The 21,839-nt window shown below is 42.9% G+C and overlaps 2 protein-coding genes across 2 annotated transcripts; both read left to right on the forward strand.

The window, feature by feature from the left end:
* The first annotated feature begins 1,993 nt into the window (after nucleotides 1-1,993).
* On the forward strand, nucleotides 1,994-2,551 carry LOC147488826 (uncharacterized). Its single transcript, XM_086574498.1, has one exon. The coding sequence runs from the start codon at nucleotides 1,994-1,996 to the stop codon at nucleotides 2,549-2,551; it is 558 nt and encodes a 185-aa protein (XP_086430624.1).
* A 16,500-nt stretch (nucleotides 2,552-19,051) lies between these two features.
* Nucleotides 19,052-19,564, forward strand: LOC147488827 (uncharacterized). The gene has a single exon (XM_086574499.1). The coding sequence runs from the start codon at nucleotides 19,052-19,054 to the stop codon at nucleotides 19,562-19,564; it is 513 nt and encodes a 170-aa protein (XP_086430625.1).
* Nucleotides 19,565-21,839: the final 2,275 nt, after the last annotated feature.

Here is a 21,839-nt window from a genome sequence, read left to right on the forward strand (position 1 = left end):
AGGAGAATTTTCTAACACTTTCCTCTTATCTTCCTCATTGGAGAACTTAAAGTAGAACAGTTCAGTATCCGCAACCATCTCGTAGTCACCCTTTGTTCTCCATTTTTTCTTCAAGGCTTCCTTTATAACCGGATATGGCAGCCTTTGTTCCAAGAAAAAACCCACCACATAATCTCTCCACACATTCAAACCTTTCCATCATAGATCAAAAGGTACTTGGGTAACACCCTCTATCATATGAAGATCAAATCTTTGGAGAGATGTGTCAGGGGGACTGTCCTTACCTCCCTGAAACAGTGAACTCCAGCTCGTAGATGGGTTGACTGGGGGGTTTGGTTGAGTATTTTGCTCTTGGTTGTTTACCATAGCTAGACTATTACCTTCCTCTCTAGAGGATTGACTTGCAACATTTGGAGTTTGTAACATTGGAAAAAGCTGTAAATTGTCCAACTAAGTACCTATCTTGGTTTCAACAATCAATTGCTAGATTAGGTTCAAATTCTTCCTCTGAACTCACACTGTGTTCAATGGAGGATTTTATCAGAAAAAGAAGGAACCTTGAAAAGGGTCGGATAAGAGAGGGAAAACTTGAATTTTTTTGCTAAAAGAGGAAGGAACGGTGTGTACACGATCACGAAACCACTTAAGTTATATTACTACCAAAAAACCAAAAAAAGGTCCCCATTACAACCATTACTCTCAATTTTTGGATTATTTTCTATGATTATTCTTTCGATGGCAATAACAAAAAGGTGAGTAGACCTCACTAATTAGTCATTTCAATTATTTGGTTGTTGATTCCTATATATTACATTTAATTAATTAGAAAACAAATAAATATATGTTGCGTATCTTGAAATGTTAAATATTAGTGTATAATTAATAGTCTTGAAACGGTTGTTATAATTATAAGGGTTCATATTTTATTTGCATGAATCAAATTTAATATTACAAAGTACTTATTAACGTTGAATAACGTAAAATAGATAAAAGGAAATGATTAAATTGTATTAGTGAGTAGACCTCACTGTGGTGGTAGGATAAGAGACCAAGGATATCAGCGGGTGGATGCGCCCGAGTCAACAGAAGGTATATCGCCGCGGTGCATAGAATCGAGCAAGGACAGTGGGTCGCGGTATGGAAACCCTACACGTGGAGAGAAGAGGGCCGCGAGATGGAGGGACAGGTGGAAGGCTAGGATTGAGAGAGGGAAAGATATAAAGAGAAAAAAAAAAGGAGAGAGAAGAGAGGGGGGATTCATTATTCTAAGGAGAGGCAACCCAAAAAGAGGGGAGTGATTAGTGCAAGAGGAAGGAGTAGTGGTGGATATATAGTGAACCATAGTTGAAATAGTGTAAGAGGAAAACAAATAGTGTTGTGAGTTGTAATAGTGCTTGAGAAACAGTGAATTGTAGTTCCAAGAGGGTTAGAGGTGAAACATTTGGTGCCGTCTATGGGGACCAAGAGTCTAGAAATGGCACCAAGGAAGGCGGTGGGTAGACCAAAGAAGGTGAGGGTTCCAGAGCAGATGCCGAAAGCAACGATAGAGGAAGGGGAAGAGCGAGAGGAGGGACGAGCAGCGGAAGAAACACGGCTGATGCTAGAAGAGATTGATAGGCTGAGGGAAGAAAATGAGGAGTTAAGAAGAGAGAGAAAGGGTGGAGGAAGAGATCGGGGAGAGATAAGCGAGGAGTCAGAGAGTAAGAAAACGGAGGATGGGGAGGGAGCTGGACCAACTCTGGTGGAGAACCCAGTGACCAAGTTAACAATGGAGCAAGTCCAGGAAATGATAAACAACGACTGGGAGGCAAATCTGCGACAGACAAAGACTCAAATGGGAGCGGCCAGTCAGGTGGTGGTGGGACTAAATCGCAATCCGCTGGTGGATGCAATATGGACTTCGGAGGTACCAAAACGTTTCAATCAGCCAAGATTCGAGAGATACGATGGAACAGGAGACCCAGTAGATCACATTCATCACTTCAGGCAATAGATGCCTCTTTGGCAAGAGGCGAGGTACGATGGGCTGCGGTGTATGATGTTCCCAGCCATCATGAAGGGGGGAGCTTCGGACTGGTATTATCGGTTGTCTTCAAAGAGCATAACTAATTTCCAAGAGTTGGAACAGGCGTTTGTAGATCACTTTATACATCAGAAGAGGCGGCTTGTGGACATCGCGACCTTATTTAATGTAAGACAAAGGTCTACGGAGTCTGTCGGAGAGTATCTATGCCGATTCAAGGCCGAGACATTAAAGGTGGAGAATTTGGATGAAAGGACGGCAGTGATAGCGTTCAAGAGAGGTCTGCGAACTGGAACGGGTGTCCATCAGTTCGTGGCAAAGAATGAGATTGCGACCTTGCACAAGCTATATCCACGGGTAGAGAAGTATATCAGATATGAGGACACAATGCAGAAGGAGTCTAATAGGGGAGCTAAGGTAGTGTCATCGGTAGAGAAAGTGGGGATCGCAGAAAGACAGAGCTGGGGGACAAAGGTAGCGAGAGATATCGCGAACAGTCATCGCGTCCAGAAAGGGGGAGAGAAGTAGTGCGAAGAGAACAAAAAGAGAGAAAGCCATACCGGGAGATGGAACATACGCCTTTAAAAAGGTCGTTGAGTGAGATATTGCCATTGATAAAAAATGTGCAAGGGTACGAGGGCCCGCGAACCGTACCTGCTAAAATGCCAAATAAGCCGTACTGCGAATATCACCAGATACGCAATCATGAAACCAATGATTGTTATGCATTGAAATGGTTGGTCCAACGGTTTATAGAGAAGGGAATGATGAGAGAATTTGTAGCAGAACCCCCAAATGGGGAGCCGGTGCCAGCTCTAGGGAGAATATTGGGAACCATAAATGTTATTTTTAGTGGAGAAGTTATGAGTCACAATGCCCACAGAGATAAAGTAAGGAGGACCGGTATTTCAGAGTCAACGAAGTTACCCGGGGACAAATGATACGGGGCGAGTCGCTGGCGGGGGGAAGACAAGATTACATTCTCTAGGGCAGATCTTCGAGCCGTCGATACTCCGCATGAAGATGCATTGGTCATTACAGTGGTGATGGGTAATTACATGGTCAAGAGGGTACTAATTGATTATGGCAGCGCAGTGGACTTGCTGTTTAGGGGAGCATTGGAGGAGATGAGGATTGATCCGGGGCAACTATGGCCACCGCGGTCCAGCTTGTATGGACAGGGCCCATGACAGTGTTCTCAAGATTTATGGTGGTCGATTCCAACTCCCAATACAACGCGATCCTAGGGAGGAGATAGATACACGAGATGAAAGCGGTGCCTTAGACCTATTATCAAGTTATTCGATTCCCTACCCCAACAAGAATGTACGAGGTATGTGGAGATCAGGTGGCATCAAAGAACAGTCATCAGGACACAGTTAAAAGAATGGTCCGCGGACCTGGAGGCGAATCAGCGAACCCCAGAAAAAGGCAAGCATAGCAATTACAGTGCAGGGCAGTGGAGGGGGCGGAGGAAGCCGCGGTGGGCCCAAAGACTTTGGATGAAATAGAAGTAGTAAATTTGGGAGAGGGTGAAGAAGAGAAGTTTACATCGGTAGGGTCTAATCTGACGGAGGAATGGAAAAGTAAGTTGGTGCAGTGCTTGTCGGAGAATAGGGATGTGTTCGCATGGGGGATAGAGGATATCACTGGGGTGGACCCTGAGTTCGCATCTCACCGACTACATATGAGGGAGGATGCAAAACCAGTGAGATAGAAAATAAGGGGAATGAGACCTTAGTACGCAGAGGGAATCCGGGAGGAGGTTGCCAGGCGGAGGGATCGGGGATCATAACATAAGGGAGGTGGAGTTCATGGACTGGCTGTCCAACATAGTCGTGGTCCCAAAGAAAAACAGCAAGGTGCGAATGTGTGTTGACTTCACAGACGTAAACTCAGAGTGTCCCAAGGATAGTTATCCTATGCCGCGAGTAGATGAGTTGGTGGACAAAATGGCGGGGTTCAAAATGTTCTCATTTATGGATGCATCCATGGGATACAACCAGGTCACAATGTATGGACCTGATCAAGAAAAGACCTCCTTCGTGGTGGAAGGGGGTACTTACTGCTATACAAGAATGTCGTTCGGGTTAAAGAACGCAGGAGCCACTTTCCAACAGTTGGGGGAGAAAATGTTCGAAAGAAAGATTCGAAAGGGTATTGAGATATACATAGACAATATGGTAGAGAAAAGCATGTCAGAGGCAAAGCATCTGGAGGGGTTAAGGGAAACATTCAGGATACTGCGAGCCCACAATTTGAAACTTAACCCAGAGAAGTGCATGTTTGGAGTCACCATGGGAAAATTCCTGGGGTATATTGTGATACAGTGGGGAATAGAGGCAAACCCCGAGCAGATAAGGTCATTGGTGGAGATGTCATCGCCTCAGACGGTGAAAGAGGTGCAGTGGTTGGCGGGAAGAGTCGCGGCCCTTAACAGATTCATTTCAAAATCATCAGATAAGTGGAGGCCGCTATATAGGCTGTTGAGGAACACAACAGACTTCGTATGGACTGCGGAGTGTGAAAGAGCATTTCAGGAGCTAAAAAGGTATCTGGGGGAAGCACCTCTGTTGTCGTGGCCCAAATTGGGAGAGAAACTATATTTATATCTGGGGGTTCACGAAGTATGCAATCAACTCGGTCCTCGTTCGTGTGGTGGATAAAATGGAAAAAACAATGTACTTCCAGAGTTAGACTTTGTTATATGCGGAGACTAGAAATACAGTCGAGTGGAGAAGTATGCTCTTGCCTTGATATTCTCGGCCCTGAAGCTGAAGCCGTATTTTGAATCTCACGCAGTGATCGTGGTTACAAATTTGCCCCTTAAACAAGCTCTGAGGGGGGAGAAGTCGGGGAGAATATTGAAATAGGCAGTGATGCTGAGTTCATATGAGATCCAATATCATATTAGAATGGCGGAGAAAGCGCAGGCAGTGGCAGAATTTTTGGCAGAATTCCCTGCAGAGGATCCTACATGGGGGGAGGAGATAGTTTTGGAGCCTGAGCAAGAAGAGGAACTAGATCGCTTGAACCCATGGGATGAGAGGAATGGTTGGAGGGTGTTCGCAGATGGATCAGCAACGGATGCAGGCAGCGGAATAGGCGTGGTACTAGTTACACCGGATAACAATAGACTAGAGCAGACGATGAAGTTGGGATTCGCAGCGTCAAACAATGAGGCAGAGTATGAGGCAGTGATTGCGGGCATGAGAATGGCTGAGAGCTTGGGCGTGAAGGAACTGACCGTGTATTATGACTCAAATTTAGTGGTGTGCCAAGAAAATGGAGGGTTCACGGCAAGATGCCCCAGAATGGCCAGGTATTTGGGAGTCCTATGAAGTTGGGCGGCGAAATTCACGCAGATCCAATTCGTTCACTTGAATCATGGGGAGAATCGCCACGCAGATGCTCTGGCCGCCTATGTGGCCGCCGCCATGCCATGGTTCGAGGAGAGAATCATCGAGGTGAGGAAGTTGGATAGACCGAGTACCGAGGAGCCTCTGGAGATACTGAACACCGCGGAGGAGGACGAAGTATGGATGAAGCCTTTTAAGCAGTTCTTGGTGGGAGGGGGGAGGGGTGATTGACCCAGAGAAAAACAAAGACTGGAACAGGCATCCCAGAGGTACACGCTGATAGGAGGAGAATTGTATAGAAGGAATTTCAACGGACCTTTACTGAAATGTTTGGGGCCGAGGCTGGCGCAAGAGGTGCTCGGGGAGCTACACGGGGGAGATTGTGGGAGCCATTCAGCGGGTAGGACAATGGTGCATCGATTGTTAACATAAGGATACTTTTGGCCTCACATGAAAAGGGATGTTGTGGAGTTTGCCAAAAAATATGAGAAATGTCAGAGGTTTTCTCAACTGATATTTGCCCCAGCAGAGCCGCTGCACAACGTGTCTAGTCCATGGCCGTTCGCGATGTGGACCATCGATATAGTGGGGCCGCTGCCCATGGCCAGTGGTAAGAGGAGATTCATGTTGGCCGCAACCGACTACTTTACAAAGTGGATTGAGGCCGTGCCGCTGCAGTAGGCGAAGGAGGTGCAAGTGGTCAAATTCTTGTGGGAGAATATTATATGTCGGTTTGGGCTACCCTATGCTATTATCGCGGACAATGGAACCCAGTTCACGGGGATCGAAAGTGAAGAGGTTTTTGCAGTCCTATCATGTTAAGCCGAGATTCTCGGCCCCGTACAACCCCGAGGGCAATGGACAGGCTGAGTCCTCTAACAAAATCATACTTAACAATCTCAAGAGGAAACTGGAAGACAAGAAAGGGGCCTAGGCCGACGAATTAAACCATGTGTTGTGGGCATATCGAACTACCCCCGGACCACTACCAAGGAGATGCCCTTTTCATTAGCATATGGAGTAGAGGCTGTGATTCCGTCAGAAATGGTGGCGGCAACCACTAGAACCCGAGCTGTCGAGGATGGGTCAAACTGGGGCATCCTATCCAGGGACATGAATTTGGCCGAAAAGAGAGAAGAGACACCGCGCGCATTAAACTGGAAGAATATCATCGCCGCCTACAAAGGCAGTACAACAAAAGGGTGAGGTTGAGGAGATTTAAGGTAGGAGACATGGTGCTTCGACAAGTGACCCCCAGCACAAAGAAAATGAGCGAGGGGAAATTGGGTCCAACTTGGGAGGGACCCTACACGGTGGTTGATGTGGGAGGGATAGGTACCTACAGGTTGCAAACCCTGGAAGGGAGAATGGTAGAGAGACCGTGGAATATAAGATTGTTGAAAAAGTTTCACGAGTGAATGTAAGGAAAGAAGCTATTAGCGGCATGAGCTATTTGTATATATATAAAACCATAGCACTTTTGGGATGGATACTGTTGCATGAACTTTGCTTGTCCTTCAGAGTGAAGGAAATGGAGGGGAGGAGCCCTTCACAGATGAGAGGTCCGAGCTCAACGGGGGCAAAATGAGTTGCCCAAGGATGGATATGAGGTCCTAGGCAAGTGGAGGCAGGGGGGTTTCCATGGGCCGCGGACAAGGGGTCCAACCTGAGTAAAGAGAAGGTGAGGTGCCCCGGCCTAGACAGAGGCAAGCAAACTAATGAGTTAAGAGAGGGAAGGCAAATCGAGTTGCTCCCAGCAGAAGAGATAAAGGTGCAAGTATGGGCTTCACTACTATTGGGCCCACACATAGATAAAGCATAGATGAAAAACATATTGGCCAAGGTGAATAATACAAACATCACAATCAGTCCTCCTCAACCGTTAGGAGGGGAAATAAAACAAAATATAGCATGACAAAAAGTAGCATAATAAGTGTGACAAAAACAACAACAAACAAAAGGCAAAACCCATTTATCAATCAACCCGGACCGTCATCTAGCTTCTTCTCTTTCTTTTTTTTTTTCTTCTTTTTACCCGACTCGTATGGGAAAATTTTATGGTTGTCAAGGTTCCGTTGTCATTGGCCATGGGTCGAGCTATTCCTCAAGATCCGTAAGACATACCGAAGTTAGTGTTGTGTGAAAGTATTGGTCCATTATCATGGATGTCCTTGGAGGTTGGAGTTGAGTAGAGGTTGGATCTGGTGGGAGAACTTGTAAAGTTTGGAACTTGATTCATTCTCGTGGCTTGACGGAAACAAACGAGGAGTTCAAGGTAGGAGCTGTTTTTAAACAACCCTATTCTCTATGGGCGGATCTTGGCATTTGGGATCAATTTATTTCTTGCCCGATAGTTTTTGTTGAGGTTGGGTTTTGAAGAGAGGAGCCGAGGTCGATTTTTGTTTTATGTTTGCTTTCTTAGCATAAGCAATTGTTCTGCGATCTAATCCCGAAATGAATTCCAAACTTAGATCTTGTACAACCGTTTGGAGGCTACCAAGGGGGTATGGGAATGTGAAATTGAATCGGTTTCACATTCAAAATGTCAAAGTTTCAGTCTTGGCCGAAAGCATGTTGGATTTTGATGTAGCCGCGATCCTGAAAAGGCGGTACATTTGTTCATCGCTCATTGGTTGAGAAGATTGTTGAACCCTCTTGATCTGTAGAAATCCTTTCGAGTTTGGTTTGTTTTGAAACCAAGGCTCCATTACTCGTGGTTGTTCCCAGGTTTTAGGCCGAACTAGTTTGAATCGTGTGAGAACTTCGCGCAAGTTTGGAACTTGAATCAACAGTGTTTGGCGTAAACTAGGTGATAGCAGCACTCAACCGTTCTCTATGGGTGGATATGATAGATCGATTGGTTGGAAAATGATTTCTTTGGCTTTGATGAGCTTTGTAATGATTCTTTGCTTTTGGGTTTCGAGGAGATGAGTTGGTAATAACTTCTAGATTTGGTTAATCCTCACTTTGTGGGGGGAAGACATCACTTAGACCGGGTTGCTTCTTGGGGTTGGTTGAGAAGAAGGAGTTCGGGTCGCCCAGATCCGTTTGCTCTCCTTGGGCCCGACCTCTTTTTGGTGTTGGGCTTGGGTAGATTGTTAGTTCATGGACATGTTTCTAGAGCAGATAATAGTTTTGTTCGGTCGGTTTTGGGCATCCTCTAGATATAGATTTGTAAGCCAATCTTAAAGAGGATGTCAGTGGATATGTCTATGTAAGTTGTTCTTGATTTTAATACAGGTGAGGGTCTGCCTAACCCTAGCTTACTATTTAAAAAAAAAAAAAAACAACAACAAATGGGACCTAGCCAGGGCACAACAAAGCTACTCTAAACACAAGGGAGATTTAAGCATCTTCACAAATCACTGCATCGGCGGCCTCCTCTATGACAGCATCTACAGCTACGTCAATCGCCCCGGCCACCAATTCAGCTACCTCAGAAGCGGGTTCCAGGGGTACCACCGCGACCTCAGAGACAGGAGCAGCGACAGGTGTTTCAGGAAGGAGGCGGCCTTCTTTGATAAGTCTATCGTACTCCTCCTTGACCTTCTTGGCCACCCTCTTGTCACCATGTCAGCTTCATGTTGTTTGAGGAGGGCCGCTGTATCGTCCTTGTGCTTCTGGGAAAGGGATGCGATGGCTATATTGTGCTGCGATAGGAGGGTTTCGCGCTAATTACCCAAGCGGTCAGTAACCTTATCCATATAAGCAAGGTGGGAGGCCTCAACAGTCTTGAGCTTGTCCTGGGCTCTGAGCTTATCTAGTTCCTTCACCGCCTCGCCGCTCAAGGCGGCGGCGCCTTTATCCAGTTGTTCAATTCTGGCCCTTGCGCCAAAGAAACCGCGGATCATGTAGGAGATATCCAAGCTCATCTGAAAGAGAGAGCAAGAGTCAGGTTACTTAGAAAAGAGGAGGAAAGTTACCTAGGGTGAGGAAAAGGGTACCTTCTCCCAGCTAGTGTAGAATGAAGTTTGGTGATTATCAAAGGAGCCCCCTTCAGCATACGCAAGATCTTTAGGGAGATGGGACCCATAGAACAGGGAGGAGGCCACTGCCAAGTTATCCAAGGTTGAGTCATTGATATTGATGGTGCGGTTTCGACCTTGAAGGCAGGGCAGAAAGCAGGCACAAGGTCAGCAACCCCTTTGCCAAATTGGGGAGCCACCTCCTTCCCAGGCCGCTGTTCCGTACGAGAGGGGGCAGCAGGTAGGGAAGTAGGCTAATTGGCGGGATTCTCCTCAGACACAGAAGTCCGCGAATGCTTAGACTCCAGGACAGGAGATGAGCCGGCGGCAGGGGAGAGGACAACTTCGGTGACAGCATCCTCATCCGAGTCGCTGTCGAAAAGCTTTCGCTTGTTGGCACCCACGTCAGAGGGGGGGGGGGGAAGTTACAGAGGGAGAATGAGGAGATAGGTATTGATCTTCTCACGTGGTCAGGGATTGGAAGGAAGGATGGGCTATGGAATGAGAAGGGGAGTTGGAAGAGGGTGTTGGGTGACGGCGGGTAGGTGCTGGGAGGTGGAGAGATTTCTTGTTGTGTTGGCTTTTTCTGGGAGGCGGGGAGTTCCACAGTTTTCTCTCCTTGGGTGGAGGGGGATGAAAAAAAGGGGAATTATACCCTCCAATAACCTTCAATTGGGGGTCAGATAGTAGTGGAGTGGTTGTGGTAGGATCAATCCCAAGTACCGTGGCTTGAGAGGGTCCAAGATCGTGGAGCTTCTAAAAGATGGTGGAGAAGATGTGGTCGTAAGGTCGCGACTTTGAGTCCGGACGCCAACCTGTAGAAAGGAGTTGCAAGATCAGATGAGAAAGCGAGGAACATACACCGATAAGGATAAATAAAAAGGGGACTCACCACTGGGAAGGAAAGCCAGATGATTAAGGTTCAGTTCGGGAGGAAGATCCGCAGATAGGAAGTTTCCTGAGATGTACAGCGGATAATGGTGCCACACCTTGTCTGACGAGGTGACATGGAGGACAAAATATTGTTTTCTGGGACAGACACAGAAAGAATGATATCCCACACTGACATCCTTGGTGCTCTTTTCGATATAAAAGTGAGCGGTCATGTCGCGAACCGTTATCTTGGGTATTCCAGATCGGTTGTAATGGTTCGCAGCATACATGACCCTTTAGAAGTTGCCAATACCTTGGCAAGGGGGGATGTTAAAATGGTTACACACCTTGACGTCGAGACGTGTTAGGGGTAAGCGGAGGCCAGCAACGATCTGCCCTACCGTGGCCATGAGACACCCCAGTTTATAAGGGACCAGATGAAGAAAGTAAGTTAGATTAGGCACATGTTCTAAGATGACGTCAGTAGGGATACCATAAGCCACCTTAACAGTTTCTAGGTTAGGTCTACGGCTACAGAGAGGAGGCGGCGGAAGGGCAAAAGGTTGCCCGAAGGTGGATGGAGTCCTCGGTCGGATCAGGGGGAGGTGGAGAGGCAACACCGCGAGAAGGGGAGGAGGAAGAGGCGTCGGATCCGGAATCCGACATTTGGGGAAGACTTTATGGAAGAAGACTTTATGGAGAATATCTAATTCAAAGGGGAAATGCATAATACAGCAAGTAAAGGGAACTAGTTAGAGAAAAAGGCCAACCTAAGGAAAGGGGGAGAGCAGCTAGTACAGGAGCCTTAGCAGAAGGAAACCAGAGAAGACAACCGCGCGCTTGATCGGAGCAACCAAACAAGAGGAGAGGATTGAGTGGTGTTGAGAAAAGGAAAGAAAAAGACTTAGAGGAAAGTGGAAGACTAAATGAGAGAGAAGGAGAATCGAGCGGGCTTTTTATAAGAGTGAAGGGTAAAAATGTAATTTGAGAGGAGCTGAAATCGAGGAGACACCAAAAGGGACCAGCCAGTGTGTGACGCGTGGAGACACAAGAAACGAGGAGGTGCAGGCCGTATGCGCGTGGGTGCTCGTGAATCCAGCGATGCAAGGAAAGGTGTAGGGCCACGACCGGAAGATGGAACAAGGCGGACTCTCGACTCCCTGATCGCAGCATGATCGCGGACTCGAGAGGAAGCATCTGTGGTGGTAGGATAAGGGACCAAGGATATCAACAGGTAGATGCGCCCGAGTCAACGAAAGGTATATCACAGCGGTGCATAGGATCGGAGCAAGGACAGTGGGTCGCGGTACGAAAACCCTACACGTGGAGAGAAGAGGGCCGCGAGATGGAGGGACAGGTGGAAGGCTAGGATTGAGAGAGGGAAAGATATAAAGAGAAAAGAAAGGGAGAGAGAAGAGAGGGGAGGATTCATTATTCCAAGGAGAGGCAACCCAAAAAGAGGGGAGTGAATAGTGCAAGAGGAAGGAGTAGTGGTGGATATATAGCGAACCGTAGTTGAAATAGTGTAAGAGGAAAACAAATAGTGTTGTGAGTTGTAATAGTGCTTGAGAAACAGTAAATTGTAGTTCCAAGAGGGTTAGAGGTGAAACACTCACTAATTAGTTATTTATTTATTTATTTGGTTGTTTATTCTCAATTTAATTAAATTGAGAAACAAAGATGCACGATTTAATTTTATATTGGTACGTGGAATGCTAAATATTAGTTTGTGTGTAGTTGTACTTGGCATAAAATGGTGAAGATCAATCCCATTTTAAATTTAATTACATGAAGTTAATTAATAGTCCATAGTCCTTACTACCGTTGTATAATATAAAATAGAGGATAAGAAAAGAAAAATGTGTACGTAGTAGTTAACCGATTTGTTTTAACGATGAAATGAATAAATGATAGATTTTCGAATTTATTATAATATATGCATTAGGAGTTGTTTTCGTATGGGAAATGATATTTATTTTGTTAGCACATGATATGTGTAAATATGTTGTAATGAGAAATGTATTAAGTGTTAAGATATGTATTTGGTGTTTAAAATGTGTTTAGAATGGATTATAAATTATTTAGTCAGGAATCAAAATGTATGTATATTTTTGGTGTAATATTATGACATTTCCAACTTACATAAATTCCAACTTACAACAAAATAAATGTCATAATCACTCCATAAAATATTGCACAATAATTTTATAGCATTTCAACAAGGGCATAATATTACACCAAAAATATACGTACATTTTGATTCATGGCTAAATAATTTCTAATCCATTCTAAACACTTTTTAAACACCAAATACATATCTTAACACTTAATACATTTCTCATTACAACATTTCTACACATATCACGTTGCTAACAAAATAAATATCATTTCCCATACAAAAACAACACCTAATGCATATATTGTAATAAATCCGAAAGTCTATCATTTATTCATTTCATCATTAAAACAAATCGGTTAACTACTACATAAACATTTTTCTTCTCTTATAATCTATTTTATATTATATAACGGTAGTAAGGACTATGGACTATTAATTAACTTAATGTAATTAAATGTAAAACGGGATTGATCTCTACCATTTCATGACAACTACAACTACACACAAACTAATATTTAGCATTCTATGTACCAATATAAAATTAAATCGTGCATCTTTGTTTTTCAATTTAATTAAATTGAGAATCAATAACAAAATAAATAAATAAATAACTAATTAGTGAGGTCTACTCACTAATACAATTTAATAATTTTCTTTTATCTATTTTACGTTATTGAACGTTAATAAGTACTTTGTATTATTAAATTTGATCTATGAAAATAAAATATGAACCCTTAAAATTACAACAACCGTTTCGAGACTATTAATTATACACTAATATTTAAAATTTCAAGATATGCAACATATATTTATTTGTTTTCTAATTAATTGAATGTAATATATAGGAATCAACAACCAAATAATTGAAATGACTAATTAGTGAGGTCTACTCACCTTTTTGTTGTTGCCATCGAAAGAACAATCATAGATAAAAATCCACGCCACGTAAAATCCATATTACCAAGTAATATAAATACTCCATTTATTCATTATACATTTTTTTTTCTTTCTCCCTTATTCTTTGTAATCTTTTTTTGATTTCTTTTTCTCTTTTATATATATTTTTTTCTTTATGTTTTGTTCTAAGTGAAACCATATTCTTTAGATAAATAAACTAAGATAATTATATAATTTTAAATTATCTACACATTAGTTTCCTTAACAACTAAAAACTTCCTATTACTTTCCGTTGAATAAAAGTTTACATTCCATAACAATAGAATTCTTATCATATTATCTCACCTTAATAAAGAAATTTTCCTATTTACCAAATATCTCTATTCATAAATATAGAATATTATTTTTTATTAAAAGTACTATATTTATTATATACCTTATATTAACATCTCTTTTGAAAACTTTCCAAATATTAAAAATCTCTACAAAAACTTAAAATTCAAAATACTAAATTCCTTTAATACAAATTTCAAAAATATTCTCTTGTTTTCTCTCTTTTCTCTTTCTATAATAAAATTCAACCCAAATTTTCTAGCATATTGACCATGCATTAAATATCTAATTCAAAATTACTAAATATTGTAAAATAATATTGTACAAAAAAAATAGGAGTTTTACAATCATCACCATCACTTTCAAGCTAGGGGCACGTCTTGGCACTCATGTGTCTTTGATGACATTCATGCACTAGACCTTGGATGGAAAGCTGACTTCGTAGGATGTGTGGCATATAAATCACAAAGCGTCAAGAAGTTTGATATGTTGTTCATGGAGGTACCACATCATTCAGGAAATTCGTCACTCATGCATGGAGCTACAACATTGGTTGATGGGTTTCGGATTAATTTCTCTCAAATATTTGATGCTGGTCCACTGCTTGGCACAGATAAGTTTTCTACTCTCAATTAGTTTGTTTTGTTCTTTTATTTGATGAAAAAAAAATCATTTATTTCAAAATTCCAAAAAAAAAATCAAATATTTCCAAAATCCAAAAAAATCCAGATATTTCAAAAACCCAAAAAAATAAAAAAAAATTAAAAAATTAAAAAAAAAAAGTTTCCAAAATCACACAGATATAATTTACTCGCCTTAGTGCAAGATGATTGAATGACTTGTGCATGTTATTATGATCCCCTCCCCATGACAATGAAGTAGAAATGGACAATGAAGCTACTAAGTCCATTCTTTGTCATGAGCAATCTGAGGATTGACAGACGCTAGTCATTATGAAGACAAATACCATCAACCTTGGCACCACAGATGAACCACATTATGTGCAGATTGGTATAACCTTGATCCCCTCTGAGTGTGGAAGCCTGAACAAGTTACTGAATGAATTCAATGAAGTGTTGAGAGCTACGACAACCAAATTGTCACAAGATGGCACGTGATGACCGTTGTTCGAAAATAAAGAAATCACTCACTAAGAAGAAGAAATTGATGAGGAAGAAAGTTCAGTGGTTATGTTTGAGAAGATTTTTCAAAAGTTCAAGATCACCCAATATCAACATTCATTATTTTGCATTTACCCTTGTGGAGAGGGCAAAGCTCCACAACATCATTTGATCAACTACCCTACCGTAGAAAGGGCAAATTCTACATTCCATCAATCAACAGCTACTTAGCCAATCATCTAATCACCTACCCTACTGTGGAGAGGGCAAACTCTATATTGCATCATTAGCATCCATTTGCATCGATCGAAGACATGAGAGCTATCTATCAAAGAAGTCAACTAACTCAAATATGACTACATCAAAGAGCAGAATGCTCAAAGGAGTTCATCTACGATCAACATTTTTGAGAGCAGAGATATGAAGGAGGACATTGATTTTCTAGTGGGACTTAGATACCAATGGAGACAAATTATTACAAGTAAAGCTGGGCGAGCGGATCCAGACTAGAGTGGAATCAATGAACCAAAAAGTTCAAACCCAACAGTGAATGTCCATTCACTATGAAGATTCTACATGGAAAATCCTACTAATGCCGACCAATTAAAAAGGTACTACTTTTTACCCAACTTTGTTTTTTTTTGAGACGAAGAGTATAGTGGAAATCTTAGAGAGACGATGAAACATGCCATCTGTGCTTGTTTTTTTTTAGCCTAGTTAACCTACCTAATATCATATGTTCCCGATTGAAGCCCATTTGAGCCTTAGCTTATTCTTTTGTTTCTCACAATATGAGCCCATATCTTTTAGGAAGCCTAATAAATCCTTAGCCTACCCATAGATTACCCATACCTATTTTTATAGAACTTGTCATGGTCTAGGGGCATCATTCCATCCATAATTGATCTTCGAATTGCAATCCCCATATTATCAAAAGGTGTTGAAAAAAAAAAATCAAAACCGTGTTAGAACTCAAAATGCTTAGAGTTGCACAAAATAATCAACACCGGTCCAAAATGGAAAACCTAAACAAGGGGCAGTTTCATTTAAAGATTTGGGATCTATATCATCTCATCATTGTACATCCCCTTTTTATATGACAAGTTCTACTCCAAAAGAATTTTTTTGATCCTATCCCTTCTTTCTAAACCCATCACCTAAGCCTATGTTACAGTTCCATGAAAGTCCGCTCTTGATCTCTAAGTCCACTATGTCTCATAGTCGAGAAGTACTCGAGGCAAAAAAAGAAAAAAAAAATGGAAGGCATTGGAGGATTCCCTACTAGTGATTGTGATGTATTAGGAAATTGTCTCTAAAAGATTGGTCCTATGCTTTATGCTCTATTTGTTTTGGAAGAATGTTTTTGAGTGTCGTTCAGTGCTTTGTGAAGATCAAACAATCAAAGGGAAAAGAATATCATCTAATTCATAGGTGCCAAGTTTGATAGTACTTTTATCCTATGGTCGTCCTCATGCTTATCTTCTTGTCGGTAACTTATCCCCCACCCTCACTTGTTATTCAATCATATGTGGTATTTAATTTCTTATTCTGTGGAACAAAAAAAAATATATTTTTGTTTTTTATTGTTTTCAAAATTGATTTTGAAAATGAATTTTTAAAAAAACATGATTTGTTTTCAAAAAACTTGGTTTAATTTGGATGGCTTATGATGAAAAATCTAGGATGACACTACAAACACAAAGTATGTAGAAAATTCTGAAGCCAATATATCCTAACTAAACCATGTACTTTTTCTACTAAAATATCATTCAAATAATTTTGTTCATACCTGTCATGATCTAACAACTCATGAATATTCCACTAATAACATAATTGCATTATAGTTTTATGTATATCATGTATATTGTACTAACCTGTCATGAGAGAAATAATGTCCGTACCTATTCTTTGCCAGGAAATTGTTTTTCTAGTCTCACAAGTCGTCCAACAAAATTCTAAGATGCGAGATTGACAAAATTCTAAGATGTGAGATTGAGGGTAAAGCTACGAAGTATGGATAAGGTAAGTGAGATTCCATTATATGTTGCACAAAGAATTACTGTTAGTTTGAAAAGAAAAGAAAAAAAAATGCATTACCATAACATAGCCTGGTTTGGAGTGTGTGGCACTTCGACACGATCTCCTATTCTTTCTCTGGGACGTTTGCAAGGTATGAGTTCTTATTTCCAATCTTATTTATAAAATCCGAGAGATGTTGCATGTGATTGCAATAGTTTAACTTGAAAAAAGACGGAAATAAAATAGGTAAAAGATTGGCTTACCACGCATGGTGCGGCAGTACTTCATGAGCCGATTACTGGACGTTCAAAGGTATGGGTTTCTCCTCTCTCATCGTGTATATATAGATTTTGAGGTGTGTAGGGATCAAATTCGTGATATATAACATCGTTGGTGGCTAAGGGTCCGTATACAGAATAGTGATGAGAAGACCGGGTGCAGCGGATCTGAGCCGCGACATCATATCCGCCGAGAACTGCGGTGTATGTTATGGGATAGGTGGCAAGCTGATGCACGTATGATTAGGGTGGATGGACGGACAAGAGAGAGCGGTTAGAAAGAAGAAAAGTATAAGGACAAAAAAGAGGTGAAAAGAAGGGGGGAGAAAAAAGACGAGGAGAGAGAAGAAGAAAGAGACTAGTAATTTCATAGGGTGTAATTTTTGTAGTTACATTTGGCGCCGTCTATGGGGACCCGAAAGAAAAATGGCTACTGTAGTGAAAAGAGGAGTAGGGAGACCTAAGAAAGCAACGGTTAGAGAAGTGGTGGAGGAAACGGAGAGCACCGAGGTGGAAAGGGTAGGAGAGGAAGAAAGAGTAGGAGAAGAAGAGGTATCTGACGTGGCGGCGGACGCTACCAGACTTCTCCAAGAGGAGATAGTCAGGCTACGAAATGAGAATGACGAGTTGAGAAAGGAGAGAGGGATTACACATGGTGAGACAGAGCGGAATGATCATCGGAGCAGCGAAATGGAGGGGGAAAATGAGGAACACCCACCACCGGACGCAGAACAAACGGTGGGTATCACATTGGAGGTAGTACATGCTATGATTGAGAAGGATAGGGAGATAACCCACACAGCAGAAAAAACAAACCAGAGTGCTACGCAGAAGGAGGTTGCAAGCCTCAACAAAAACCCACTGGTAGATTCGATATGGAATTAGGAAGTGCCCAAGAGGTTATCCCAACCCAGGTTCGAGAGGTATGATGGGAAGGGAGATCCGACGGATCATTTGCACCATTTTCGGCAGCAGATGCCATTGTGCCAGGAGAGTAACTATGATGGGCTTCGCTGCATGATGTTCCCCGCAAGTTTAAAGGGGGGAGCCTCGGATTGGTATTATCGGTTGGCTTCGCGGAGCATCAAAAAGTTTGAAGAACTGGAGCGCGCGTTTGTTGACCACTTCATACACTAGAAAAGAAGGGTGGTTGATATCGCGGCTCTGTTTAACATAAAACAAAGGTCCGCTGAATCATTGAGAGAGTTCCTATGCAGGTTCAAGGAGGAGACATTGAGAGTGGAAAATTTGGATGAGCATACCGCGGTAATAGCCTTCCAACACGGCTTGAGGGCGGGAACCAGGGTTCATGAGTCGGTTTCCAAAATCGAAATCACTTCGTTGCATGCTTTGTATCCCAAGGTAGAAAAATACATACGCTACGAGGATATAATGCAGAGGAACGCGAAGGAACAGAAGAGAGCGGGAAAGGCAGTGCAGGCTGTTGACCGAGATGATCGGAAAGGAAAAAGCAGAATGGAAGAAAGAGAGAAAGGAGTGTACAGAGGGGAGAGTCGAGGTCCGGATAGGATGGGAGACCGCGGCAGAAGGGATATCCGAGAGAGGAAGCCATACCGAGAAATCGAACAGACACCTCTTAACAGACCCTTAGAGGAAATCTTGCCTCTAATTAAGGGGCAACAGTACTTTGAGGGTCCGCGAAGCACACCGGTGGCAATAGAAGGGAAGCCATTTTGTGCCTATCATCAAATAAGGAATCATGCCACGAATGAATGTTATGCTTTGAAGTGGTTAGTGGAGAGAATGATTGAAAAGGGGATGCTCAGGGAGTTTGTTGCAGAGGTTTGCCAAGCCGAGAGAGTGCCTACTCCGGCTAGAATTCTAGGTACCATCAATGTCATTTTTAGTGGAGAAACCCTGGGAAGAAATGCACACATAGAAAAGGTGAGAAAGACAAATGAAGCCACAATAGGTGAACAAGGTCATCGATACCGCTGTTAGTTAAAGGAACTGCGGCGGGGAGAGGAAGGCATAATGTTCACCCTGAAGGACTTGGAGTCAGTAATTTCCCCGCATGAGGATGCATTGGTGATTACTATAACGATGGGTAACTATCTGGTAAAGAGAGTGTTGATAGACTGCGGAAGTTCAGTAGATTTGTTGTTCAAGGGGGCCATGGAGGAGATGAATATAGGTAGAAATCAGTTGAAAGCTCCTCAAACCAATCTGTATGGGTTCAATAGCAGCATGACAGAGCCCATGGGGGAATTGATGTTACCAGTTACAGCTGCCCTGACAACGGTATTCACAAGATTTATGGTGGTGGATTCTAGCTCCCAGTATAATGCTATCTTAGGGAGAAAATGGATCCACGAAATGAAGGCCATCCCATCGACATTTTACCAAGTGGTCCGCTTCCCAGCTAATGGGGGAACGTACGAAATAAGGGGGGATCAAGTGGCAGCACAGAACATCCATCAAGTTACAGTAAAAAAATATGGTCCGTGGCACCAAAGGGGAGGGGCCGTCACACGAACCAAGGTCAACATAGCAATTACAGGAGGCAGTGAAAATAGAAGTGTACGAGCCTCCGCTGGGACCAAAAACTTTAGATGAGTTGGAAGTGGTGAACCTTGGGGTGGGAGATGAATAAAAGTTTACATCGGTTGGAGCTGACTTGCCGGAAGAATGGAAATGCAAGCTGGTGCAGTTTTTTATGGACAATACTAATGTATTTGCATGGGTAATCGAGGATATCACTGGTTTAGACCCATAGTACGCCTGTCATCATTTGCATATGAATGAAGATGCTAAGCCAGTAAGACAAAAGATGAGGAGCATAAGAGCCAAATACACAGAAGGTATTCGCGAAGAGGTGTTACGGCTGAAGGGGGCGGGATAATAAGGGAGGTAGAGTTTACGGAGTGGTTGTCAAACGTGGTCGTGGTACCAAAAAAGAACGGCAAGGTTAGAATGTGTGTGGACTTCACAGATGTAAACAAGGAATGCCCAAAAGATTGTTACCCTATGCCCCGGGTGGATGAGTTAGTGGATAGAACGACAGGATATAAGGTGTTTTCCTTCATGGATGCATCGATGGGGTACAATTAGGTCACGATATATGGGCCTGACCAAGAAAAAACCACCTTCGTGGTAGAAAGGGGGACCTACTGTTACACCAGGATGCCCCTACGGCCTGAAAAATGCGGGTGCTACCTTTCAGCGGTTGGGAGAAAAGATGTTTGAAGGCAAGATTCGAAAGGAGATCGAGATATACATTGACGACATGGTGGAAAAAAGTATGTCGGAAAAGAAACACTTAGAAGGTCTCCATGAGACTTTTGGCATACTGCGCAAGCATAAGCTGAAACTCAATCCCGAGAAATGCACATTTGGGGTAACTTCAGGAAAGTTTTTGGGCTACATAGTCACCCACCGCGGAATAGAGGCGAATCCAGAGCAGATTCGGTCATTGATTGAGATGCCATCTCCGCAGAATGTGAAGGAAGTACAAAGATTGGCTGGTAGGGTCGCGACACTTAACAGATTCATTTCCAAGTCTTCGGATAAATGCCGCCCTTTATATCGTTTGTTGAGGAAAACTCCTGACTTCCATTGGACCGCAAAGTGTAAAGGAGCCTTCCAGGAGTTAAAAGATTATTTAGGGAAGGAGCCATTGTTATCACGACCGGAACAGGGCGAGAAGTTGCATTTATATCTGGGAGTTATTGAGTACGCAATAAGTTCAGTGCTAGTGAGAGTGATCGACAAGATAGAAAAGCAAGTTTACTTTCAAAGTAAAAAACCCTACCGGATCACGAGAGACCGTCGATGGGGATTGAGAAGTATGCTTTGGCTTTGATATTTTCAACCCTTAAGTTGAAGCCTTACTTTGAAGCTTATTCTGTGGTGGTAGTGACGAATTTGCCTCTCAAACAGGCATTGAGGGCCGAGAAGTCAGGTAGGATGCTGAAGTGGGCGGTATTACTAAGTTCTTATGAGATTACATACCAGATCAGGACGGCTAAAAGGCGCAAGCCATGGCGGAGTTTCTGGCCGAATTCCCAGCAGAGGATCCCAATTGGGGAGAGGAAATGGTAATAAAATAGGAGGGGGAGGTCAGTCGCGATCCTTTAGATCCTTGGGATATGTGCAATGGGTGGAGAGTTTTCACGGATGGTTCTGCTACGGACACCGAGAATGGAATTGGGGTCGTGTTAGTAACTCCTGAGAACAATCGCCTTGAGCTATCAACGAAACTGGGGTTTGTGGCTTCAAATAATGAATCTGAATATGAAGCTGTGATAGCTGGATTAGACTTGGCTAGAGATCTAGGGGTGAGTGAGTTATCTGTGTTTTCAGATTCCAATTTGGTAGTTTGTCAGGTGAATGGAGGATTTGCAACTCGCTGCCCCCGGATGGCGAGATACTTGGAAGTCGTACAGCGAAGGGCAAGCAAGTTTGACAAAATAAAGTTTGCCCACCTAGGCCGCAGAGAGAATAGACATGCCGACGCTTTGGCTTATGTTGCGACGGTTCTTCCTGGATCAAAGGGTCAGTCTATTGAAGTGAGAGTGTTGAGCAAACCAAGTACATCGATGAGGTCGGCGCTTGCTCTCACCACCGAAAGGGGGATCGTGGTTGGATGGAACCGATAAAGGCTTTCTTGAGTGGAGTAGAGATAGAAAATAAACAGAGAGGCTAAGAATGGAACAAATGAGTCGAGGTACACATTGCTTTGGAGGGTGACCTATACAGAGAAATTTCAGCGGCCATTACTAAGATGCATAGGGCCGCGCAAAGTGCGAGGAGTTTTTGCGAGGTTCATGAAGGCGATTGCGGAGTCATTTCGCAAGGCTTAACAACTACTCACAAAGTTGATATCTCAGGG

Source organism: Coptis chinensis, chromosome 7 (assembly GCF_015680905.1).
Source record: "Coptis chinensis isolate HL-2020 chromosome 7, ASM1568090v1, whole genome shotgun sequence".
In the NCBI taxonomy this organism is placed as follows: domain Eukaryota; kingdom Viridiplantae; phylum Streptophyta; class Magnoliopsida; order Ranunculales; family Ranunculaceae; genus Coptis; species Coptis chinensis.

Excerpts from the sequence above, each read along its gene's own strand:
- LOC147488826 (XM_086574498.1), top strand. The coding sequence starts at position 1,994 with ATGCCTCTTTGGCAAGAGGCGAGGTACGATGGGCTGCGGTGTATGATG.
- LOC147488827 (XM_086574499.1), top strand. The coding sequence starts at position 19,052 with ATGGGTAACTATCTGGTAAAGAGAGTGTTGATAGACTGCGGAAGTTCA.